Below are 27,482 nucleotides of genomic sequence, written 5' to 3'. Positions count from 1 at the left end.
CTTAAAGAACAAGTTTATTGACAATATTGTCACAAATAAACAATCTAAAGAAAATTTCAGAAATCTCTAAACTTAGAAATTTTAAAATTTTCTCATTGGCAAAATATTAAAAAAAAAAAAAAGAAGTGTAAGATGTCACTATATTCTTAAACTTTCCTAATTTCAATATATTGGTTCAGTCCTTTAATTTGATAACACACATCCAACCCTTCAGCACAATGAAAATTAGTCAAAGTACAATTTTCCTTCTGCAAGGGGATCTTGATCAAGAAGATTTTTATTTTTTTTGCAAGCGTCTCCCTGAATCCTGTCTGCTCACAACTTGATAGGTAACATCAGCAAGAAATTACTTTATAAATAGTCCAACTGAGCCAAATTAATTCTGGTATTAACCACAACCTAAATTTCCCCCAAACAATACAAAGCAGACCATGTAGTACAAGAAACTATCAGCATGCATTTTAGAGGTCATTTTTGTACTTCAGGTACATGAACTTAAAACCAAAGAGGGACAAGTGTGATAGAAATGTACTCAGATATTTCATAACATTAATATTTATTGCTTTATATGAATACTGTATTGAAAGCCCAAGCATTCAGTTTACACACAGAAATTATACAATTATATACCGTTTCACAATGGCAGTGAGCACTCATTACAATCTACAAAAAATCTACTTTACAGAAATTTAAAAATTCTAAATATCAAAAAGGTACAGTTGAAGAAACAGGTATAAATTTGGCAGCCAGTAATTGTGACTGGGAGGTTGCAGCTTGCATGTCTTTAAATATGGGAACTGGAAAATATTGAGTTTAAAGCAGTAGTTTGTGCTTTGAGCTGGTTTGAAAAAAATGTAACACTGGCTGTCAAAGTAGCATGTTCAAAAATATTTAGTTCACTTCCAAAATGTTATATAAATTGTGGTGATTCCTCTGCACCCCTAACCCTCGTAGCTCAGGAACATGACCAGGGTCACATCTCCATCCTTCCCATCCAGTGGTGTGATCAGCCCGATGCCACCTGCAAACCTTGGAGGAACTCTGACACTTCTCTACAATATTCACAAGCTCCAAGAAGCACTCAAAAAGGCAAATACCTGCTCGTTTCTTCCAAGGTATTTTATTTTCAAACATTTCTTCTACAAAAGTTTAAGCTAATGTTTTGATTACAACGTTCTCAACATAAAGCACATTTTCTCATAAATAAATGAACTCCTTTCACTCAGGCACCTCAGAAGTATACAAAAATGTTGTCATTGGAACAGTTCTCTTGGAATGTGTTTACTCTGGTGTTTTCAACAATGTTAGTATTTTCAGGGTTTCATATGGGCCAGATTTCACGTGTTTTGTTTTTCCAGAGGCAAAGCAAAGTGCCTTGAGAGGTGAACTCAGTCTTTTCCTATAGAAAAAGTATTTGCTGTATTTATCTTTTATAGAAACAGAAAAATATACCCTTTCCCCCTTGGAACAGCGAGGGTACACGGAGGTGTGCATGCTGTGTGGAGATGTGTGTGTGAAATGGAACACATTTGAAACACACAACAGAAGGTTTCCTGGTGTGTATTTAAATAAAAATCCGGAAACCAGCCTGAAACCCCGAATTTCACATGTCAAATGTTGAAACTGTAACCAAAATATGAAGTTAACTGCTAGAGCTGTCAGAAAAAGACAAGACAAAAAGCTTTCTTGCTTACATACAACTAGGTGTGGTGATCTCCAAAAAAGTTGTCAAAATTATAATTACCTTCCAGTTTAAAAACTTTTATTCTAAATAAAAAAAACTATACACAAACCACTGATTTGACCAAACGAAAGTTCAGCGGTAAGCAGGACCTGAAGGAGCTGGTATTCACAGTTCTTATCATGTACAACTCTTTCAAGGTTCAATCCATGGAGAAGTTTATTTTACAACCTGCTTCTTTTTGTAAAACTAAAGGTCCACTTTATTACATAAAATTATTTATACAGTGTAAAACCGGAGCCTTATGGAAAATACTGCCTCTAAGTTTATTTAAATTAGTCTTGCTCCATAGGTTCATCTGCAGCTTCTGTGGCTTCATCACTGTTTTCCATCGGGGTCTCTGAGGAATTTTCTGGAGTTTCACTAGCATAGGACCCCAGCTCTTCTGTGTCACTGCAGTCAGCTCCACTGGTGGCAGATGCACTGATGTCACTGTCAGCTGAGTGTAAATCCTTCTCTGCCCGTGGCTGCTCAGACTCCTCCATGGGATTGCTCTCCTCAGAGCTCTCTTCAGCCACACTCGAGGAGTCACTGTCTTTGTCTTGATCTTTTCTGTCTGGACCAACGTTTCTGGGAGACATGAAGGACTCTAGGAACAAAAAGCACAGTGTTACCAAGGGATTTGCCAACACACCCTGATCGTGCTACTTTCCACATTATGCTGAGCAGAACTTCCACAGCACAGTCAAGGACAGGAAAAACAGACAAATCCCAATTTTATTAGAAGAGGTAAAGAGTCAGAGCCACCTTTGTCAGGATATCCAAACTATCCCAACATACAATAAAAAAAAGATAATTTTATTTAACAGGTAGCTTCACTTAATTAAGTTTCACTGGATAAAGTTTAAGAAGTGACTTTTTCTGGCTTCCCCACACCCTCCACATGCTTTAAGAAGCAGTTTTTTGGAAATTATGAAACCATGGCTGTTTCAGGTGTGCAGCATGATCTACAGGAACATTGTACAAATACATGAGCCACGAAAAATAATTCAAAGGAAACTTTGAAGAATATGTAAAAAATAGCTTAGTCTCTTAACTGCAGTTATTTACTTTTTTTTTAACTTAGGTACCGAGCCTGCCCTACAGTGAGATAATTTTTACTGTTCTAATAGGATGTGAAGATATTGTTGCTCACTCTCCTCAGGGGAAGAACATAAATTTGTATCTGTATTTAAATAAATTCCATAATTATTGAAGACAGTCAAACAGAGCTGTGACCCATACCCGTTCTAGAGAAAGGATGAGAACACCTGATAATAGCCTAACACAGGGATTCTTGAATTCTTGGTGCACCCTGATCTAATTCACGGCCTCAGAAGATTTTAAGTACCCCTGTGTAAGTTTTAAATTGAGCATAGGACCAAGGAAAAAGAAATAACAGAATTGCTAGATTATGTAAAATTAAAGTAGGAACAAGCAGCTCTTCTTTAAGCACAAATGGAGACCTTCACAGCAAAGAAAATCCCAACTCCTTGGAAGTAAAAGAAAACAGTGAAATCTAAAATACCTTCCTCCTCTTCCTCTGTACAGTGCTGTCTGGCACAGGAAGCATCTTTTTCTTTATCCTGAGATGTAGAGGATGCTTCTGTCTCTTCCCCCATGCCTGAAGAGACTTCACAGGAGGCAGTTTGGTTTGGTGCATCTCTGGCTTCCCCTTCCTTGTCAAATTTAAGTCTTTTTACCTCATGTCCTTCTGCTTCTGCAGGATCATCCTCAGAGTGTTTATTTTTCACCGGGCTGCTCTGAGCACCTTCTGATTCAGATGCTGGTGATTCACTACAAGCAACAAAACCAAATGTAGCTTTTATTGAAAACAAACATTCTGTATCTTGTCACACTTTAAGAAAAAAGTAGCTAAATTAATCAACTCCTTTGATTAAAACACGTTAAGTGGTAACAATAGAAATTTGCTCCACTTACTACATAACAAAACCTCAAAGTCATCACTCCTTATTTAAGACTCTATTATGCATCCCTTAGAGGGTCAGTCTTTTTTAAACTATTTTTAAAACATAAATAAAAAACCTGAGCTTCAAACACACTCCTCCTGACAAACCTGTGTTTCTTCTCCTCTGTCTGCTGCAAGCTGGGCTCTTTATGTTCTGTGCTGTCTGGCAAACCGTTGGTTGTCATGGGAGCTGACAAGGAAACCTTCGTCCGACTCACGGGTCTGGGGGTCCCGGGGCCATTTACATTCGATCTTTAAAAATAATAATGAAAAGTTACTCCAGCCTTTCAGCTAAGTCATTTGTTCCTACTTGGCAGAAAGTAGTTCTACACTTCCTATAAAAGATCAACAGAACTAAACAAATAGATGAAGGGCCTTGCTGTTTTATACTGAATAAACCATTCCTCATCTGCAACGTGCAAATTTGATAAAAAAAATTTAAATAACAAAAAAAATTCTAACAATGAGGTTAGAGATCAAAATACAGAGTACATGGCACACAAGCTCATGCTTCCTCTACCCCCATTCCCCAGTATCCCATGTCACACCACATTTTTAAGGGTGCTTATTCCCAGAACTCCACTGCTTTGATCCAGTACAAGTGAACCCCTGGAGCCAAACTCACCTGTCAGAGTACCCTGGTGAATTCCCGGGGAACATAACACCATTCATCCGATTTAAACTACTGGAATTATTTTTCCTAACAAACAGAACAACAACAAAGTCTCATGAATAAAGAAACTTAAAATCACTTTAAGCTTGTTTGCACAGAATTTCCCAATCTGAATCTTACAAAGTCCCCACTGTAGGTCCCCAAGGGCTTTTTATTTATTTCCAAATTACTACACTTGCAGGCACCATCCCTGCTGCTGACTGAACTGTTGGTAACCAAAGCTGAACTCTGCATGTCTGGCTTTTAGATACAACTACTGACAGCAAGAGAGAGACATCAGATACACACATGCATCTTCCCTGTTACCAACACAAGCTTGAAGTTTCATGGAAAAAAGGATTATACTCACTCTGAAGATGGATATACACAGCTGACAACCATGACATTCTGTAATATACAAACAACAAACACATCAGGAGTTCAGAAACAGAAGCTTCAGCTCTTGACAACATCCCAGAACTTTTAAGAGTTACAGGATTTTGGTCCTATCTGTTAAAATACCTGTGCTCCCTCTTACAAGGTCAGGCCATAATTACACTAAAATTCAGGATTTTATTAAGTTTGGATTTTATTAAGGATTTATAAGGATTTTATTAAGTTTGTTACTATCCAGCACATTAATCCTCAGACCTGAGTGTCTGTAATTTCTAACTGAGGGATCTATGGAGAACAAAGTATTCAGAAATGCTGAAGCATCCTATTGTGGAACCACATTCTCAGAGTCTCTTCCTGGCTTCTGAAGGATCCCACGTTCTGATTCAACTATAAAATGCCAGTTAAGACACCTGTGTGCTCTTCTGAAGGCACATTCTGCTACACCACAGGATTTAAATACTGAAACAAAAGACACTGGAGGGAAGGGGCCTCCCTTCTTCTTCACCTCTGGATCTACTCTGAAACCAAACGAGGGAGGAAATTCCTGATCAAAAGATTGAGGGTATTTCATCTGATCATTTCTAATCAGGACTCCATACAAAAACTGCCACCCTCCACAAACTACAGGTGAAGTACTGCACAGTGATTGGGAAACACAGCAGTTGCAGCCCTGAGACTATTTTCTGTCTGCAATTATTTTAAAACTGTTTTTTGCTGCTGAAAGCTATGAAACAAACTCAGACATTAAAGAGCAGCCATTAGGTGTACTCTGGCTCTGAGCCCCAAGGAAAGCAGCAGACCTTTGGGAGCAATTGGGAAGTTATTAAGTGGTGGCTGTGACTGTGGAGCTGTGTTCTCTCTCAGAGAAATACATACCTTTTCCACACCTCTTAGAAATTTGTCTGTTCCTGTATAATTCCTCCTAGGATCTGTCAGCAACTCACAGAGTCGCTGGATAGTGAAGGGGATGCTGCAATGAAATAGATTTGTAACAATTTAATTTTATTTTAGTAAGTACAACTGTTAGGAAGCAACAACATTATCACTTTCTCCCCCTTACTGAGAAGGTGGAACAAAACCAGGACTGAAATTTGTTACCATGAGCAACACTGGGTGGCACCTCAAGGCTTTATTTTCTCCTATCTCATACAAAGCTGTTTCCTGTGCTCACCGCCACAAAACCCAAGTAGAATCCTAAGCACATCATCCCACATCTCACAGGATTCATTTAAACAATGAAAAGGAAATCAGATCATCAACAGCAAACTTTCTGACTGTACTATTCCAATATACAGAACAGAAACTGTAAGGGATTCAAAACAAATTTGAGTCATACACACTAGAGCTAAAAAAGTCTCAACTTGTAGTTTATTTCAGGTTTTACAAAACACAGTTACAGAAAAAGCAGTAAATGTTGGAATTAGTAGAACTATTATACTTCAGCTGTTACAAATAATCTATTTTGCTACAACTGGACAATGTACTCATCTATTGAGGAACAGATCAGGAAAAATAAGTAATAATAATAATAAGTGATGTGTAAGCCCACAGGAACCACATAAACACATTTTTGGTTTTGACAATTCTGCACTCAGTTTCATCCCTGGTGAAATGAGAAACTGACCTTTCAGACAAGCAAGACTTTACAAACAATTCCCAGTTACCTGAGGTGTCACACACTTTCAATCCAAGTTCAGTGTCACATTTTAATAAATTTCTGTCAAAAATATTTCAGTAAAATTATGAAACACCATACATTTTTATAGTTAACTATTGGAAGCTGAAGCCATAAGCATTTAAAAAGTTATCTAAGAAGAATATTTGGTACAATACAATATTTATGAACCATTTCATGGTTGGGAATACAATTGGCCCCAAATCCAGAGCAGCATCAATCCAGACTGACATGTATGTGTGTGTACATCCCCATACTGTAAATTTTTGTCCAAATTCCACATTTATTATTTTCTGAGGAAGTCAGTACATGGTATCTCCAGCCTGTGTCATGAGCTAACACAGCATGGATCTCCAACTGCTCATTAGCTAAAAAGCCACATTAGAGATGCCCAGATCTGCACCAGCTCAGTGCAGAGAGGTCAGCACAGTTCCAATTCATCATCCCACAGGACACTTTAACTAAAAGCCAGTAGTACTCAGAGAGTGACTAAGTATCAACAATTTAATTATGTTTTTCAGAACTGCCTGTACATTATGTTACTGAGGAAGTCCTAACCCTCAACAAACCAGAAAAACCACAGGAACAAGTGTTCCCTCCGATTCAGTTTATTACATGAAGGCTCTTAAGCTTGACAATAGTTCTGGAATTATTAATTTACCTTCCCTTGCTCTTCACTGGTCAACCAGCAATCTCTGACACCCAAATTCTTCATAAAATCATCAAGCTTAGAAGAGACCTTAAAGATCAAGTCCATACTCACACTATTCAGACTCTGCACAGTGCCTTCTTTTAAGTCAAAAAGAATTTACTCAATCTGTTAATCTTTCCATATAGATAAAATAATAAATTGATCTTACTATTTCTTGTGATGGTCATTTTGGTTTTGGGTTGGAAATTCATAATGGAAGAGATTTTGCTATTTTTTAAATAGAATAGACAATCCATTCAAAAATCCATTTATTCAACAGAAACAAAAACATACAGATTTTTAAATTATTCTCCATCAGCCAGATCTGTAAGACATCCTGGGGAATCAGGACCTGACTAATTTGGGTTTAGCTGTACTTTTAACTGGTTTCCTGGAATGCTGTGACATGAAGTGTTTTGGAATGCAATTCAAGAAATGTGCAGCCTGCAATTAATTCCAGAGGGAAAAGCTTTAAAGCTGTGGGGGGTTTTTTGTTTTGTTTGTTTGTTTTGTTTGTTTGTTTTGGTGGGGTTTTTTTTGTTTGTGGTTTTTTGTTTTTTGTTTTTTTTTTACTCTCAGTTATAACAAGTTAAAATGAAAAAGGCAAAAGCCAACTCAATTCCCTCCAAATTCTTCCCAGCAAAGTGAACTTCGTGCATTGAGCAGCAGATGGCACCCGGTGTCACACAATCACCCCTCTGCACAGAACTCCTTCAACATTTACAAAGGCTTTTTGCTGACAAAACCCAAAGTTAGCTTCACCTCAGAAACTCTTTCTGGTGAAAAAACTATTGTTTTAAAATAGTTCAACAAGGTGATTTAAAACAGAAGCAATTTAAATTGGTGTAAATCTATAAAGAAGCACCAATATAAAGTTTGTGAGCAGTACAAGACCTGACTGTAAATACTTAGAAATTTAATTAGCTCAGCACATGAGCTGCATGAATAGTCCTGATCTGCCCACTTAAGGTAACCACTTAAAATTCTATACCAACACACTCGAAACTGCACTTCCAGCACTACAGTCCAGAGTGAATAACAAAAAAAAATTCATCTGGACAGGACTGAAGAGGGATCTGGGAACATTACTTATAACAGCTATATTAAATTGTAGCAAAAAAAACCCAAAAACCTGTAAATGAAATTTGGATTATGATCTATTTTATTCATGCTGTGAAAACTTCTCTGTCATGAGAGATCCCCAATAACTTAGAACTTGGAACTCCTTGTTTCACTAACAAAGGATAAAAGGATAAAAAAATGACAGAAGTTTCTACTCCAAAGCAATTTTAAGAGAATTATAAAGAGAATCTGGCTCAGGAGACCTGTGCAGACACACCATGTCAAATAAGATATAAACAGGTTAAAACAGCCAGTTTGTGTTTTTTTTAAAGGCACTTCAGCTAGAAATACCCCAAAACAGGGGTCATTCTTAATGTGTTACTTCTTCGACTCAAATTAAAAGTTTTTACAAATTTGCTACTTTGAATAAACTCTTTCCCTCTCTCTTAAACACAGACTAATAAAAATGTCCCAATAATAAAGTCATATCAAGTAGGTTCCTTGTCTGCCCTGGTACCCTGAAATGACACCCACAGCTCTAAAGCAGCCTGGATATACAAATCACACAACCCAAAACCTGCTACTGCTGCTTTTCGAACAGATCTCCACATCCACTCTGCAACCCCAGATCCTGAAACATCCCCAGGCATTATTTCCTTTAAGGTAACTAATGGATGCAGTTTGCTTCCTCACAGCCTGGGAGTTTTCACTGCAAAGTATGAAGAAGCTGAGCACCCTGAAGTGTTACAGCAAAGGATGAAAATAGCACAGGCACAGCCTAAGCTCCAGACTCGTCATCCAGAGGTTTGCTCAGTGCACTTGGGAACAACAGCAGATAACAGCAGCCCATTCATTAGCTGTCCCTGGGAGAACATTACCCATTTTGTGGGCAATGAAGCATGAACAAAAAGCTGGGGGAGGCGGGAGAGAGGCAGACTTCAGCATAAAGGATAGGTTTGTTTTTAAATTCCTGCAGTGAAGCAGCCCGGTATAAATATTGGGGAGCTGAGAACAAGCTGAATTTCACATTCTTAGAAGTCTCCTACATGAGAGCAATTGTGGGGGGAAGAGGAGATCCGACTTAAGACTCCTAAACTGCAAATAAATGAAGCAGCATGGAACAATGACAACATAAATGATAAATACAGCATCAAATACAATCCTAAGGACATGTCAGTAGTACCTCTGAACCTGAAATTTCAGATTATCAGGAAGGCAAGATTTAGAACATGTCCATTTATCAAGAAGCTGAGAAAAATGCTGAAAGTCTCCTAACAAGCACTGAGCACCACAAGCAGGATGACTCAGCTTATGGCAAGTATGTAATCCAGTTTAACAACAAAAATACTAGGTTACCTAGTAAAAAGGACACACCAAATAAGACAAAAACATCAGGAGCTTTATTTGAAAGGAAACAAAAACTTCAAAAATTAGGAAACCAGCAAAGGGCACAGATACATTTCACTTTAGGATGCTGTCACCAACAGATCAAACACCCCATGTCCTTCATCAGTATCACTTCAGCTATAAATTTGAATCTGGCATAATTTAGTAATTCCAACCCAGGCACACCCTGTTTCTCACAGCATGATTTCTTCAAAAGCCAGTGGACTGCCATAAAACAATCAGGAACTGAACACCAGAAGACCTCTGTCCATTTGGTATTTCAAAATGCACTAAAAGAAATCTCACTTTACTATTTAATCTCTTAAATGCACACAGTAACATGATACTTCTTTGAACTGCACTGTTGAAAAACTAACCATATATTGAAAAAACAAAGTGAATGACAGCTCAGCATGTCACATGTCACACTTTTCATTCAGTGACACAATAATAAAGTTCAGAAACTACTATAACGTATTTCCAAAGTGCAAATTTGCTTCTGCTAATCTATTCAAGGAAGCAAAATGAACACTCACAGAGACAGTGCAAACTAGTATGTTAAAAATAGGGGAAATATGTTTGTTACCCTGACTTTAGAAAACAAAGGATACATACCCATTAAATCCAGTAACAATTTTCAGGATTCTTTCTTTCATCTCTTCAAAGGGAATATATTCCACATTTGGATTGGGGGGCCCTCTTGGTTCAGGAGCTGAGGTTCTGAAATCATCCATGACTTTCTCCAGTTTGAAAATAAAATAGCCTTTAAACTGAGACCACTGAACCCTGCATAAAACACAAGCATTGAGACATAAGCAAGTTAGTGCTAAACCCAAAGAACAACAGTGTAAGTTTATGTTTGCATAACAACCTTCACCCTGGTATGCCAGTCCTGAGATAAACGAGGCAAGTAATGCAGTGCTGTTTTCCTTCCTGAATTTAAAGCACGGTAACTATTTCAACAATTATACTGGAACAAAGGGGCACAAATCAACTGCCACTAACAGCAGGGGAAGCCATTTCCCTAAAGAACCAATATCCACTGACAAGGCAAACCTAAACCTGAAATATACACGCGTCTATACAATGTCAAGGGAGCCTAGCGTTTTCACTGAGCTCATAAGAGATGGAAGGGGAAACAAACAAACAAACAAACCCAACCAACAAAAAACCACAAAAGCCCACACCAAAAAACCCACCACACCAAACCACTAAGTTTTTAAAGTCTGGAATCCATAGAGCAACTATACAGAGCAATATCTGCTCCCCTCACAAAACCTTACCAATCGCCTTCTGTAACTCCACACACCTTAAAAACATTTCATGGTACCTCTTTTTCTCAAAAAGGCAAGTACTCCTGTATCACAGTTGGCACTTGCTGACAAATAACTGAGCAAAACAACTTTGACTCCCAATAAACATTCCCACAGCAGTAAGCTATTAAGATGGTTCCACATTACCTCCTGCCTTACAGCTTCAAGTTTCACCATTTATAAAATTCTAGATTTTGACATTTTCAAGCAAATAGGTCCCTCTCACTGGGTACAACAGACAAGTCCTAAGGCAGCCCCTCCCCACCCATGGCAGCCCCAGGAGACATTCAGGGCCTCCCTGGGATGTGCATGCTTGAGCAGCACAGGGAGCCATGCGACAGCAGCAACTGATTTAGTTCAGAATCGATTTGTTTCTATTCCTGATGCAGGAGCTTGCACAGCTCTAGCACAGAGAAAAAGAAGAAACAGGGAATAACAAACCAACAATAAAGAAAGAGAGAAAATTATCTTTGACATTTATCTGTAACACACACGCTCTGGTAGGAGCAGGCTCAAACCTAACAAGTGTAAAATGTGAGCCCCTGGACAGCCCTTCAGCTCCTGCTCAAAGCAGTATTCAACTATACAGAAAACTATTTAGCCAAAGGCTTTATCTCTACAGGCTGCCTTTGGCAGCCCTGCCTATTTCTGACCCCACACAGCAGCTGCCCTTCTCGGGGGCTGACCCAGCTATGTGTGCTGTGACCCATGGGTGGTGATGTTTGCTTCTCCAGCACCAGCACCACCAAATCCCAAACCATGGGCCAGGGAAGCTCTATCAGCCTGCTTGCACCAGAAAAACAGGGCCACATCATCTTTCCCTTATTTTCACCTTTGTCTCAAAGAAATAATTTTGAAATGAAAAGGGGGGAAACACAGCTCTGGTTTATCTACAGAGATCCAAACACGAAGTCCCTGTCTTTCACCAGGAATGATAAATTTTGCAAGAATAGGGGAATTCCAAAGAGGAAAGCAAACCTCTGTTTTCCTTCACAAGAGGCCTTTAGGCACCTCACAACAGGAGGGATCACAGGACTTAGTGAATAATAATAAAAATTAATAAATAAATAAACACCAAAGTCCCAAAAGGGAATGGTATGGACTAAAGAGCACCACTGAGTCTAGCTGGATTGTCTCCAATCAGCATTCTACATCCAAGGCAGAATACTATAATGTTCCAATGTACACTAACAGGCATTACTACTGCAAATGTAAATTAAAAAGCTGTACAATTCTGCAGTGTTACCACCATGAAACCAAAGTGTCAGTAACAAATCACAGATTTAATACATAAACAAACCACAACCACAGTAAATAACCTCATGACAGTGTGGGATTACTCCCCACAGAGCATCCCAAGAGCTTTACTTACCTCATGAAAGGGGATTCCACTATTATTCTAAACATTCTTTGACAATCCCGTTTGGATATATTTCCACACTGTAAAACTTAAATTGTTCTTTGTTTTCATTGTTACTTATTTCTTGCTAAATAGTAACACTTATCTTTTCACAGACTGTTAACCCATCAGTGTTTAAAATAAATCAACAACATGAGGCTTAAAATGGCAACCAAGTGCCTGAAAGTAGCACCCACCTTTACAATGCTGAAACTACAGAAAACAAAGATTGTAACATTGTGCCCATATTGAGAAGTGGAGAAAACTGTCACTTGGATTTTAAATTACAAATTTTAATTAGCACTTCCCCCATTAAAAAAAGGCTAAGAACTTACATCTGCAACACACTGAACTACTGACACAGAAAGCATCTCTCAACCTGCATTCCAAACCACTTGCTAAATGGCTGTTGGCCAGGTGACACAGGACAGGTAACACACAGAGGCAGCACGGTTTGAGGATAAACTCACCCTGCAATCACAGGGTGACCACAGCTAGCCCAGAGAGAGCAACAGCATCTCAAATCAACCCAACAAACTGTTGCTGGAAGTGTGTAAGCACAGCAGAAGGGGCTCAGCACAGCCTTGCTGCTCAGACATTCACTGTGTTTCTCCAGCAGTTTTTCCCAGCACTGTTGGATTCCCTGCTGCTCGGGCTGCAGTAGCAGCAGCAGGAAAGCTGAACTGCTCAAAGGCCACTGTTACACTCAGTGCAATCTCAGACAGAGCAGCAATTCAAACAATAAACACAGCTGTTCTGTGCATCTCTTGACATCAGTGTTGTTAAAATAATGAACTCATTTCTGACCAAAAGAACCAAAATTATTTCTGCAGGGACAGTAAGATTTTCTCAGTTCCCATTTACTTTGTGGAAGTGATCAAAAGCGAGTGTCACAAGAGCCAAGTCACCTTTCCTGTTTTACCAGTCTATGAAAATGACACGTACAATTGGCATCAGCTGAACTTTACAAACTCACGTGTCTCATCCATACAGAAAACCAGTTCCTTCATAACAATGGGTCAAGCTGCTCGGCAGTACAAAATTAAGATTAGAAGTCACATACCCTGCTAGCTATCAAAGCAATCTTTATCTACAACTCTAGAAAATTTTTTTCCCATTCATGGAAAGACTGGTTGCTTAGAAATACAGACAACAGAAGAGACAAACAAGTGCCAAATATCTGTTTTCAAGGAAAAGAAAAATATTCCACATTTATCGTAAGCTTCCTGAGAAAGACCTCTATTTTCTCTGCTTTGTTACACAATGTGAGAACGCAAAACCAAGAGAAAAGTTTGGTCAATACTTTCTACAGTTAGATCAAGAGCCAAATAGAAGCAAAAGAAATTTTTTCTACTCTCTGCTTTATGTACAAGCTCATTAAGTTTTATACACTGGAAAATAACTGATAAACAAGATAAATTCTGTAAGAAAAACAAATTTAAGAAATTCCATGGTGAAAATACTGTTTGTACTTTTTTCAGAGCAGACTTGTTTATAAATACTTGCTCTTCCCACTCAGCATTGCACATAATCAGTCTTTTCTTCCAAACCATGCTCTTCCTGTCCACTACACTAGCTTGGGAATTTGTATCAGCAACTTTGAGAGCTTTTAGAGCCACACAAAGAAAAAAGTTACTGAGAACACTGCATGATCTGAAACAACACCTTCAAAAATAATACTTAAAAAAATTAGCTGATCCCAAAATGTTTTGGTTCAGTGTATTTTCATTTTAGAGAATGATGGCTTTGTAGTTATTTACATTTTCTGTACTTGAAGGCACCTTTCACTACAGTATCTGGGTCACCCTTTGTAAACATACCTGTACAAAGAGCTCTCCTGGGCTAATGAGCCTGGAGTTCCACATATGCTCCAAATAATTTAGGAAAAAATGCCAGCTTATCATAAAAGTCCTCTGCTCTCCTCCCACCAGCTCCTGCACCATCCTCCCCTTTATCAACTTAAAATATTTGCCCTGGCATACAAAAAACCAAGAGGAAGAAACTGATTTCAAGTAAAAAACCCCTAACAAGAAAAAAAGTCAAAGGCAAAGGAATGGCTGAAGAGGAACAATCAATCAATCACAGCACTGCAGAACTAGAGTTTGTATCCATATAGACACCCCCCATTTCAAATTTTCCCAGGGCAGACACAAATGTTGGTAGTTTAACTCAAAAATTTAATTGTTTTTTAAAAAGCACCTTTAAAAGTCAAGCAACAAATGAGAGCATGGAAGCTCACACAGAGTCCAACAAATTCAGTCTTTCTACCTTAAACATTTTATACATGCTAATAATGTGCCTCAAAGTATGAGGTGTTTAACACCCTAATATTGCACCCCAGTGCAGTCCCTGACCTTGCAATTTCATTGAACATCAGAAACATAAGAGAAAAATGGATGGATAAGATTTCAGTGTTTGAAGACACTCAGCTGTGTTTTCAAAGTCAATCAGGAAAGCAGACATTACCTGACCAAACAGCCAATCCCACAAAGAACAGCAGCAAGTTTTGAGAAGATTTACATATAATTAGAGAGACAAGGTGACAAAAGGCTAGGAAAGGGTGAGGCAAGACATGAGACATGAAATGAGCCAGTAGGGATTAAATTAAATTACAGGCTAAGCAAAAAAAACCCACTAATAAAATCATTTTTTTCAAAAAATCCCACACATAACTAACAAAACCCCAGAATGGGATCAAAATTAGTATATGAAGACAAGAAACTTAAACTCTAAGAGGAAAGCCACAAAGGAGGGATGGGGAACTCCACAGTCAGAACAGTGAAACAGTAACACACTGAGTCACTGAGAGTTGATGAAGCAGCAAAAGTATCTCCACTGCACAGGGAAGAACAGTGAAAAACAACAACAAAAATAAGAGAGATTAATTTAGACACAATCTAACACTGTCAGTGCAGAGTCATAGAAGAACACAATCCTAAATAGCTCTGTTCTCTAATAAAAGCAATCAATCTTTTTCACACCTGTACTTGAATTACATGATTTGCTCTTGGAACTAATCCATTACTATAGATCAACAGAATTTGCCAGGCAACATCAAACAAGTTTAGAAATGCACCAATTCTACTTGATGAACAGCATCCTCAGCAGGGAACAGGCCACCTCAGACAGAAAGAAGGGCAAAATCTGATGCAATGCTTTGATTTCAAAGAATTAGTAGCAGAAAGTTACTTGCAAGGAATGACTGTATCTCTGCTAACATGATTTGCATAGGATTTATCCTTCCAAACATGCATATCCAAACAAAATTGCATTTTACATGGAAATAATCTAATCATAGCATTCCCACAGTGTAAAAGACATCCCCCCATTCCCTTATCTCCTGCCTATGCAAAATGCTTGTCCTGGAGAAACTGTGAAAGCAGTTTCTCTCTCTTACCAAAAAGTAGATTTTCTCTCCTACTACAATAGTTATTGGGGAGGAGAAGAACCAGCTCAATATCTGCACTGTTGTTTGTCAGAGAATTAACTGGTATTTTCTTCTGACCATTGGACAAGTTTTCATAGTTGATTCTTTTGCCACTTGTTATAGTGACTTTGGGAGATAAGGTGTCAACGAGAAGAGTAAAAAGCCTAAAACATTTAACAAAGTTGTTTGGGCAAGACCTGACAAAGATTAAAATCCCTACTATTTTTAAGGGAAAACTATCCATGCTGAACAAATTACATGGTTTCCTCTCACATATTTAGCACTGCAAGGCTTTGCTGTAACAGTGCATCCCCACACCAGAACACGACTTGGACACAAGGTGGAGGCTGGGCTGCCAAGTCTCCAGCTCCACTGATTTACTCATCTCCCTTTTAAAAACTGACATAAAACATCAGACATAGCCCTGGGGGAGTGCATATGGCTCACCCACTTTAGACAAACTCTACAGATTTTAAGGTTCAAACTCCAGTAAGACCTATTGAAGCAAAGCAGGACAAAACCTAAAATTGACTGAAGGACTGGAGGAAGAATTCAGAGTGCCTGAAACAAGGCTAACTCCTGAAATGAAAGTACTGCAATTGTTCCATAAATCTTTCTGGAATTGCCTTACAGATTAGAGGTTTAATTAAGAAAGACATTATATTGAAGAGATGTTAAGCTTCCAGAGACCCAGCTATGTACTTAAAACATGAAGAGTCCCAGGAGTCCTGGTGGGATGCCTGTCTTCAGATTTCACAGTGTTTAAGTTCATTACAAAATTACTTGATTTAAATTTTAAGAGGATGCCATCTGTTTTGGAGAGATGCTGAATACCACACAGAACATAAAATGAAACCAAAGTGGATCTACTATTGATTCTGTTCATTGAACAGGCCATAAAAGAAGTATCAGAACTAAATAAAAGGAAATACTTCTCTCTCCACACTTCTCTCACCATTGGCTCTGTGACAAGCAGAAATTTAAAAACAAACAAAAAACCAGCACAAAAAAAAAACCTCCACCAAATTAGCATATTTAGGATGCAAACATTTTATGTCCAGCTAAACTGATTTTAAGGCAATGTCCTCAGAACACACAAGGAAAGAACCAGAGGACAATCTCTGAGGCAGTCAGATAACATGGAACAAGAGATGTCAGTCACTGGTATTACCTTTGCCCCCCAGTTTTTGCTGACTTACACGACATTCCCACAGAGACCTGCTAGTAGGAAACAGGTGTTTTGAAGTGAAGTAACTTTCCAAATTTAGTAACTGTTTCTTTTCTTTTGTGTCTTGTTCTAGAGCTCATAGGAGATGAAGATATACTCTAAGACGGTAAATTCCCCAGGCTGTCAAAGGCAAAATTAAAGTTTCATCCAAAACAAGTTAATTCTTTTTCTATTCTGGTCTATCAATGGGATCTCCAGAACTATCTGGAAAGTGAAATGGCAGAGAAAATGAAGTGCACTCAGCAATCACATACCCAAATCAAACCCCTGGCAAGGCAGCAAACTTTCCAGCATGCTCTTCCACAGGCTGGATGCACGGCCCGTGCCTGCCGCCAGGGAGCACAGAGCTCATGGCAGGCATGAGGAGCCCCAGCGCGGCTCCCTTCCCCCAGGCTGTGCAAAGGGCAGCAGCGGGGAGGCAGCGCCGGGAGCCTGCCCGGGCAGTCCTGTCCTCCTGCCTGTCCTGTCCCCCTCCCCAGCAGCGCCTCAGCCCTCGGAGCAGCACCCAGGGATCTCTCCAGCAGCCCAGGGAACCCAGGGAGTGCCGGCCTGTGGAGAAGGAGACTGAGGCCACGCTCAGCTCTTCCCTTGGCTCTGTTCTACTCCTACTCCCTCCACCTTTTCATGGTTTTGTATCAATCCTAAGCTTATCCAGCACACCCAATTTTGAGATCTATTCAGTGGCTGTAAACAAGGATATCAGGACATACACAATTATACAGAAAGGGTGCACAAGCTAAAAATTTTAAGAACTGCCTGTAAAACACAATTCCCAGCATTTTCAGACCAGCAAATGAAAAAACCCAAACCTGTTGCCATTTCAAATGTTAGCTATCACACAGGAATTACTATTTCATTATTTAAGATATAAACCAGATTGCTTCTTAAACAGGTGTGCTTTCAATTTTTTTCAGAAAATACCACTGAACATTTCTGGGATAAAAAGCTGCAGCACTGAACTCCCAGTAACAGGGACATGAGCCATGCTGAGGTTCCCACAGGGATCCCATCCCAGTGCAGAGCAAGAGGGTGCTGGCCCACCCGACACTCAGCCTTGTCCTTAGTCTGCACTAAAAGGGGCAAGGCCTGCTCTGCTGCTCCCACACGTTCCTGTGATCCCACACACAGGGAGGTGAGGCAGATCACTGATCTAACCACAAAATTAATGCTGCAGATAAGGCTGAGTAAGATGTGTGATGCGACTAGCAGGGAACTAAGCCATTTTTTTAAGCAGCAGCACTCATTTATCAGGTAAAAGAACACACTTCACCTAATTCCACTCTTGTGTCAAATATTCTTTGTATTTTAAACCTATTTTTCTACTTGTTGTGCTTTAACAGTATTTTGATGCAATTCATTTTACTGTCATGATTTTGCACACTGCTGCTATTTTCACCATTCACACAGTGCAGATTAACATGGGAAATTCCAAACAATGACAACAGATTTACACTGTAAAATCCCCTGTACACCAATGGAGACTGGCTTCTGGCAAGCAGACAAAATCAAAGCCTTAAGCAAGTGCTAGATCCTTTATGAGTGTTTCTAAATGAACAATCAATTTAAAAGTTGAGGTGCTCCAGGTAGGGTGAATTTCCTGGAACACTGCCTTGCTGCACAGTGTGCTCCTGCTGCTGGGAAAACACTGGCAAAGCACTCGTCCTGGGGGAGCGTCCTGTTCCCTTTCACCTGATAAGTCATGTAAAATTAAACACTCACATTTTATCTTCAGCAGGGTTTTACCTCATGTTACCTTTCATTTTAATTAAAAATATATTGAAGAGTTCAAAGGAGGAAAAACTGGTATTTCCCACAAGCACAGGAGGTGTTTTTCCATTTTCACTAGCTGATTGTTGTCAGCCTAAATCCAGTCTTTGCTCTCCTTGGGAGCACAACGAGCTCATTCCAGAACCAGGGAAACTGTCAGGCATTAGAACTACATCTACTTCAGTAGTGAGAGTGTTCACCTCTGCTGCTTGCAAATGACTACTACTCTTGCCAGGAACAACAAAGATTAAGACTTAGTTATGGAAACAAGCAGCTGAAGAAGACATTAAAGCACTATCTGTAATCATCAAGGGACTAATTCTAATCTCTGCTGATAAATATTCAGCTGACTCTAACAGAATATAGCTGTCCCACAGAACAGAAACAAAATTTCAGGCCAAAATTTTCTAAGAAGTACATTTGTGAATACAGTTATCTAAAACCAAACTCAAGTACCTTTCATTTTCTTTTATTTTAAAGTCAAAAACTGACCACAGAACAAAAAAGTCCAAGATTACAACATTCTTCATTCAAAAATGAACTTCCTTGGGTCAGAGTAGAAAGCAATACAGGACACCAATGTTGCTTCAGGTATCACCAGTTTGCCCAGAATAACCAAAACCACACAAGAACTGCTGCAGCTCCTCTGGCCAGTGTGGCTGTCACTATTAGAGGAGCTGGGCACCTCAGAGGAGCTGCAGGCCACACTGACACAATATGATCAGATCTTTATTGTATCAAGCAATAAAGCTGGGAAACCAGATGAGTAAAATGCACCCTGTGCAGCTACTCCTGGATCTCTGTTGCAGTGAGTCCCTGTGCTTGGCACCTTATGCAGTGTCCCAAAAACCCACAGGCCTCACTCAGGTCTCACAGCAGTTCTGCTGGGGTCAATGAAATTGCACTTGTTACTGATTCCTTACAAAACCAGAACCAAAAGCCATCCAATTGGCTTCTCCACAAGGCAGTTCAGCTGACACATGCTAAGCTTGGGGTGACAAGGTATATCCTACCTCACTGACCTAATCCACAGGCATTAGGTGTTTGTGCATCATCACACTCCCCTGCCACGTCCAAGCCAAGCATCACCAGCTATTGCCATCATGGAAATTTTGTCATTGTCTTCAAGTGGCTTTATTTCTAAAGCTGAGATCTGCCAGACACGTATAAGCTTTGAGGAAAAGCAGCATCAGTCTGGTTTATCCATAAATTGATAATCCACTTTCCCCAAGTCAACCAGACTGCTTTGTACCCCTCCTTCTGTGTGCACTACTGCCTCGTTCCTTCCCCCCAGGTGCCATCAGGCACAAACCTTGCCAAAAGCTTCAGACAGGAAGAGGGATCAAGGCTCACCAATTACAAAGTCAAAATGGAAAAACATCCTTGCCACTGAGAGTTGTAATACAGAGTGAACAATACCCAAATGCCTGGGAAAGTCCTTCAGATGAAACACTAACAAGCACAGCCCCTACAGAACAGAGATTTGAGGTCCATTGGAAAATATCAGAGGTCACATTGAGGTAGTCACTACAGCAACGTCACTGAAAGGTGAAGGTACAAATCATGAGAAACCCTGAGGGGGACAACAAATCCTATCAAACAAAGCAGAGAAGTGAGCTTGAGGAGAAGGATGAGCACAGAATACAAGTAAAAGTGATCATCAGAAACACATGCAACTGCACTAACTACCAGAGAATGCATGGTGGGGAGGCTTTCTGTGCAAAGTGACATGGACTGGCTGCCAAAAAGATTATCAGGAAATGTGCTTACAAGAATGAACTGTGTATAGCAACAGGGAAGGAAGCCACGCTAGCACTGCAAATCTGAAAGTGCAAAGAGCTACATTTGTGATTAAAACAGTCCAATCACCCCAAAAACCTCAGTGCTGCAATCAGAGTTTGCTTTTTGCCTTTCCTTACACGTGTGTTCCATAGAGAGACTAATGTTTATTAGGCTCAGTTCATCACACACATTTTATAATGGCAGTTGAAGTCTGACCTTTATACTGTAAACCCCACTCCCAATAGATATGAAGTGGCAGCACTTAAAATAAAACACTACAACAGTGTTTCCCAAAGCAGCAAGTGATTTCATTGATATCACCGACTGCTCTCAAGTACCGCAGCTACACAATTCACACAGACAGAAATTTCTGTTTATAATAGAGGTAAAAGAACAAGGAAGGTAAATTAGTGTTGACAAAGATACATCAGCAGACTTTTTGACCAAAGATTCCTCTCCTTTCGAGACATCAGTGGATTATGAAACAGAAAAGTGTCGGTGGAATGGGAATTAGTAGGGGGTAATTCCAGATGCTGAATGGAATGGAGTTAGTGAGGAATAAGAGTGGACAACAATGCAAGGAAGTTTACTTACATCTCTTGCTTTAGTGAGACCATGTTAATAGAAGAGGCTTATGCTATCAAAGGCACACAGAAACAGCTTTCAGAAAAATATGATCATGCTTATTACAGCAGAAAGTTGAGAATTGTTTCATTTCATGTTTTTAAAAAATCATAAGGAATTACATTCCCCAAATAGGCACTAAGATTTCCAGAAAGTAAGTTGTCTCAAAATCAGAAAAAATGCCAGAACACACATGCTAAGCAAGACAACTGCTTGCTGAATAAAAGCAGAGAACATAGTTAAGGGGAAAAAATAGACTTAATTTAAGCATGTGAAATAAGCCAGAGAACATATGGCTAAAAAACCTATACATTTGTAACAAGAGAAAGGATATTATACAAGCCTTCACAGTACATAGTTAAAACAGTTAAACTGAGATGCAAACTTGTTCTTGTAGGAATTCATGGCTACTGTATCTTCATTTAGCTCTCCTACAGCAAACAAACTATTTCACTGATGTAACAAACTAATAGGAAAGTTAAACTGATTCAAAAAGCTTAAAAGTGTAATCAGAAAAAAGTTCACTGCTACATAAAGTACATGAAACAGCATCAAAAGGTCAAAAGTATTTTTGCCATTATCTCTGGTGGAACTGCAGTTATGTAACTTACATTTACAGTTATGTAATTTACCGAAGGCAAATCAGCCCTGATCCACCTGACGACTGACGAGGAGGGAGGACCAGAGAACGCTGTAGCTCAACCTGAGCACAGCTGCAGCCCCGGTGCAGCTCAGCTTCCTGCAGTGCGTGTGCTGACGGGATCCAAAGTCCAGCCACACCCAGTTACAAACGCCGGAGCTCAGAGCCCACAGCAGTGCACCCCCTGTGCTGCCCGGGGGAAGCCGAGCACTGCCAGCCGTGCTGTGACCGAGGCTGCTGCGGGAAGCTGAGGCAGCACAGCTGAGGAACACAGGCTCTGCTGGTGGAATCCAGCTGCTGACTGCCACCAGGGAAGGGCCAACTGCATCCAGGGAGATGGAAACAGGTTCCTCCCTGAGGGGCACCAGGCCCAGGATGCTCCAAGGAAAACACTCTTCCCATGCACATGGTTAAGCAGAGAAACAGGGAGCCAAACTGAGGCTATGGAATTGCCATGACTGGAGATTTTCAGAAATGCTGCACAAAGCCCTAATCAATTTTACTTTACTTTGGAATTAGCTCTCCTTGAGCACAGGGTCTGCCTGGATCACCTCCACAAGTCACTTCCAACTAGTCTGTGGTGACAGTACCGATGTCCAGATTTGCCCTATACTCACATGAATTAAACCTGACTCAAGAAACTCTGCAAAACCCACTTATGTTGGCCCTCCAGGAAACATGTGAAGAAACAATTTCAGTTTTCAGGCTCAGATGAGGTTCAAAGAAACATTTCAGAGCTTCCAAAAGAATTTCACTACAGGAAGAAATAAAACCAGAATGTATTTTAATGGCTGTTTAAGTTGCACTAAGGGGAAGAACCAGTGTAACTGCATCACGTCCTGGCCAGTGCTCTCTACTTAGGCCTAGAAGGATTTTACAGTTATTCATTTCTGCCTACAAACTGCATTGCTCCAGATTTTGGTACTTCACTGGCAGTAAGCTTCTGCATTATACTTTCCACTACAGTAAGCCATTTAAACTGCACTTTATACGTTCCCTGCCCCAGGGCAAGAGTGAGGGAAATGCAGAAAAAAAACAACATAAAATTTTTGATTGCTTTAGTTTTCAAAGTTTTATTTTCCACTTTAGAAAAATCTAGCTTTCCTTTCCAGTCCAATACATTAGATTTTCTTGGTGAAGTACCTAAATAAATGGTTTTAAAATATTTTTGCTATTGAAGGGGCAGAGTGATTCTAAACCCAAGAGAATTTCCTAAGAGGTAAGAGAAAACATTTTAAATACAGGACACAAGATCACAATTGATAAGTGATCTTCATAACTCTTTTTAAGAATTCTTCAAAAACAAGAAAAAAATGTCGCTGTTGCATTTCACTCCTAGTACTGCAATGCTCTGATTTCTATCCCATCCTCTAGAGCTCTTTCTACTTCAGAAAAAATAGATAAGTGGATTTCTTACAAAAAAAAAAGAACACAAAAACTCATCCTGTTTCTAGAGGTCTTTCAGATACAGCTAAGTACTAGGACTAAGAGATTTCCTCCCTCTTCACTTTCCTCAGTGTTGCAAGTCACACTGATCTGTTACAAACTGGAGACAAGGAGGTTATAACAAACTTCCCTGACTGTACTTGGTCTCACAAATGAAATTCCATGTTATTATCTCAGTAAAAAGTCAGGTTAATTGAGGAGTATGTTACTGCTCTGAAAAGAAAAAAAACCAAAATCCTAAGAGTCAAGATAACTTTAAAAAGGTTGAACAACAAACTTTATATTATATTTCATCTAAGGCTGTCTTACCATGGCAACTGAAAAATATTTCATAGTAGCCAAGCAATCAGACTTTTGCTTCTGTCACCTCTAATAAAGGAAGTTTAGACTGGCTTCAGCAAATGTAGGCCATAATCTCAGCAGCAATTAAGTGAATGGTTAACTTTGCACAAGAGGAAAACTTCAACTTCAAAAAGACGAAGTGAATGCACATCATTGTATGATCAGGACTTTACTGCACAGCACTGATAACACACCTAAGCTTACAGTGATAATAGAACCAAAATTAGCAATGTGTTTGTTCCACACCTCCCTTGTAAGTGAAAAAGACTTCTAATTACAATAAAGATACTAAGAGCCTTATCACAGCTGCAGTGGTGGCTTTACCACCTCTCAGCCTTTGTTCCTCCCCTGCACTGCAGCTGGAAGTACCAGCTACCAGGACAGAACACGTGGATCAATGAACTGAGCCCTGTCCTAAAGAGTCAGGACTGTGAGAAGTTCCAGCCCCAGGTTCCTATGGAGCTCCAGAAGCAGCTCAACAGCCCAAGAGGAACAGTGACCCACAGGCTGCACCAGGCAAGGCTGCTGCCAGAGAAATCCCAGGAAGATCAGAGCCTCACCTAAACCTGCACCTACCTGTTCCCAGCTCCCTCAGATGAATAAGCACTTTGGAACAAGTGGGGGCAGGGAAGTACCCAACGACCTTACCTGAGCCTGTGCTTTCCATCTGCTGGGTGAGCTGCGTGTGATCAAGCTTTGAGGAGAACCTAAAACATCACTTTAATTTACCTCATTACTACCTTTTCAAAGTAATTTTACTGAGTCACCAAGATTTGCTGCAACTGTGTCTGGAAACATATGGAGGATGAGAGCATTTACCCCAGGATGCAGACTGCAGTTTATCCTCTAACAATCAGAATTCATGATGAAGTTAAAAAGCTGACAGAACCCCCATGAAGACCATGTAGCTCTCCTAGAACTAACAACTGAACACAAAAATATTTCACATTTCACTTGTCCTGATTTGCCTCAGTACTTTTTGTTTGCTACATTAGGAACAGGCTGTGACTGAGTAAGATCCATTATTGTTCAATAATCAAGTCTGCAAACCATGGGTGTAATTAGCCCTGACTAAACCATCCCCACTGCTTGTTTTTTTTAAGCTATACTCTGAACTTTGTAAAAATCCTAACAAATGTCACAGCAAACTAGTAATTTCTCACTTCAAAGTATCTACTGGTTTAGATTCTATTACACAAAGTTATTTTTACATGAGTGAAAATAAAGACTATCTAGTGCATTTTAAATTTGCACGTATTTGGTAGGTCTGCCTATTCCAGAATACTTGTACTTGTCAAGCTGTACCAGCTTAAAAGTACATTAAGTTCTTAAAAGGCATGCTAGCAATCTTCACATGAGTGATTCCCAGGACATTTTAATTTTTTTACTCATTTTTCCCCTGATATTTTCATACATAACACATCAGTGAACACACAAACATGTTTCATGAACAAATACAGACTTTGGTAGATAATATGAAGCAAAACTGAGTATTATAAAACACTATTTCCATGCCTATCTCCAGATTATATTAGGCACTTCTGATGTTCACATCCAACACCTTTTAAAAAACTATTTAATGCAACTGAAATGTTTAAGAAGGCTGAAAAGAACAGACCTCAAAAAAAACCAAAACAAAAACCCTGGAAACAGAGGAGGCAGGATCTGTATATCAGACGACAGACCTCAGTTCAGGTTTAAGTGTGTAAAAATAAAATAAAAATAATTAAAATAAACCTAGATTTCCTAAATGAAAATAAAAATCAGAGAGGAAATAATTTTCCCAAGAACTTGCCCTTGTAGAATCACTTTTTAAAAATTACTTTGGAGTATGCGTGATAGTGGCAGAAACAATAAAAACAACCTGAAGAAATATCACAGAGTGGGAAAAAAAAATTTAAACATATTTTAGTATGGGCTTACTGTGGTATGTTTTTCCTGTATAATAAGCACTACACCAAAACATGAAGCATTACGGCTGTGTATGTTTGCTGAGCATAAGCCTTCCATTCAAAGAGCAAAGTACATTTCAGAACTTGTTTTTCTTTCTAAACCATTAATCCAAGCAGCACTAGCAAGCTACCAAAAAAAAAAAAAAAACCCCCCAAAAAAAAAAAAAACCATCAAAACCTACAAAATCTCTTACAAGTTTGCAGGACTCCAGAAACTCAAACAAAGCCCCTGCGGTCACTGGTTGATCACAAAACACTCGCAAAAGCAAATCTCCCCTGCTGGAGCCGTGGTCTGGCACTAGGCCTCAAAAACAAGGAGACAGCCTGGGCGCCAGAAAGTGAGCCAAACTACGGCAGCGCAGCCGGGGAAGCCTTTCCCCTTCCTGCCAAATAGTGAGCCGCAAGGAAGTCACCAGCAGCGATCCCTGGAAGGAGCGCGGCTCCCTCCGCTACCAGCCGAGAGAGCCGCCGGGAGAGCGGCACGGGAAGGGCGGCACGAGGGAAACTCCACCGAGCTGAACAACGACGGCAGCTCCGAGCGGCTCCCACACACCGCGGCTGCAAAAGCACCGCCGGATCGTCCCCCTTCACCAGCAGCGCCCAGACACAATCACAGGATGGTTACAGAGCTCAGAAAGAAACAATGTGAGCGACTGATATCTTTATGTAAATAACACAATTAGATAGTGCGAACACAGTTATACAACAGTGTATAGCAGGCATTGCAACAGCAGCTGAACTTGCCACTTGCAAAACCTGAATCTGTCTAAAAATCCAGGGAAAGCAACAGGTTTTTTATTGTGCTGAGCAGGATCAGTAAGACCCGACAGACACCCCAGAGCAAAGCCTATACGAGAAGTCTCCCCTCGTTAGATCAAACTATCAGCAGACTAAATTAATCCACACAAAATTAAATGGGAACTATGGAAAGCTTATTCAGCTCGCTGAAGCAACCTACAGGCAAAAAAAGAATCGTGGTAGAATCTCACTGACGTAAAATGCAAGAATTGTTTTAAGTCACAACTGAGGACCACCAAAACAGTGACACTTACATCGTCTCTCCAGTCTTAGCAACATGACAAAGAAACTGATCCAGTATTGGACACACTTCCTTCTTTCCTCTCTTCTCAAAATCTGTTGGCATGAGAACGACACAAAAAGAATGGTAAAAGAAGACGGGACAGAACAAAAATTCACAATAATTAGTCGTTTGCTTGAACTATCAGTACAGCTCCCACATAAACACTGTTGTGTTCTCACAATGCTCCGGCTGTTCCCATGAACTCCACCAGCTTCCCAGCCCTGGGAAACACCTATTATTTTTCCTGCGGAGAAACCGCACGCACCAGAGTCGCAAAAGTTGATTTGCAACTTCTTCTCAGCAGCCACGGCACAGAAAGAGACCGATTTCCTCAAGCTGAGCCCAGAACAGAGTGGGCTGGGGAGGGAGAAGGGGACAGGTTCGGGCTGGGCCGGGAGGCGAGGGAAGGGGCCGGGATGCGGGGGAAGGGGGAGGAACGAGGGAGAAGGGGCGGCCAGACCGGGGAGTCCAGGGCGGCAGCCGGGGAGACCCGAGAGACACCGATCCCCCTCACGCAGCCCCGAGGGTCGTTGGGTAGGGAGATCGGGGGCTCTGCCCTCCACTTCCCCACAACGACCCCCGGGCTCTCCCCACTCTGCGGGACCCCCCCCAGCGAGCAGCCCCCTCCCCACAGCGCGGGGACCCGTGGCCCTCAGCGAGGGGCGCTCCCCCCACAGGGTCTGAGGGACCTCAGTCTTCCCCTCCGCGCGGCGACACCGCTTCCCCAGCCCCCGCCGCCAGCCTCGCCGCCACCTTTCAGCGCCTCCTGCAGCCTCTCGACGTCCATGATCCGCCCGGGCGATTCCCCCGCGGCTCCGCGCGGCTCCCCCGCCCCAGTCCCGCGCAGACCGGGCCGCGCTCACAGCAAGACCCCGCGCTCAGCGACGCTCCAACATGGCGCCCGCGCCGTGCCCGTGCGCGGCCCCGCGG

The 27,482-nt window shown here is 40.6% G+C and overlaps 1 protein-coding gene across 1 annotated transcript; it reads right to left on the bottom strand.

The window, feature by feature from the left end:
* Positions 1–240: 240 nt before the first annotated feature.
* On the bottom strand, positions 241–27,482 carry PPP4R2 (protein phosphatase 4 regulatory subunit 2). The gene is made up of 9 exons (XM_059856828.1): positions 27,306–27,482; positions 26,524–26,605; positions 10,167–10,337; positions 5,614–5,707; positions 4,712–4,749; positions 4,315–4,389; positions 3,798–3,941; positions 3,249–3,517; positions 241–2,330 (listed from the first exon to the last, which is right to left on the bottom strand). Exons 1-9 carry the CDS (start codon positions 27,337–27,339, stop codon positions 2,017–2,019), a joined length of 1,221 nt encoding a protein of 406 aa, XP_059712811.1. The 5' UTR covers positions 27,340–27,482; the 3' UTR covers positions 241–2,016.

The sequence above is a fragment of the Haemorhous mexicanus genome, chromosome 11, assembly GCF_027477595.1.
Source record: "Haemorhous mexicanus isolate bHaeMex1 chromosome 11, bHaeMex1.pri, whole genome shotgun sequence".
Taxonomy (NCBI): Eukaryota; Metazoa; Chordata; class Aves; order Passeriformes; family Fringillidae; genus Haemorhous; species Haemorhous mexicanus.
This window is presented reverse-complemented; position numbering and strand designations above follow the sequence as displayed.

Excerpts from the sequence above, each read along its gene's own strand:
- PPP4R2 (XM_059856828.1), bottom strand. The coding sequence starts at position 27,339 with ATGGACGTCGAGAGGCTGCAGGAGGCGCTGAAAG. Across the intron at positions 5,708-10,166 it reads ATTGTTACTGGATTTAATGG|CATCCCCTTCACTATCCAGC; the intron begins GTATGTATCCTT and ends ATTTCATTGCAG. Across the intron at positions 3,518-3,797 it reads ACAGAGGAGAAGAAACACAG|TGAATCACCAGCATCTGAAT; the intron begins GTTTGTCAGGAG and ends TGTTGCTTGTAG.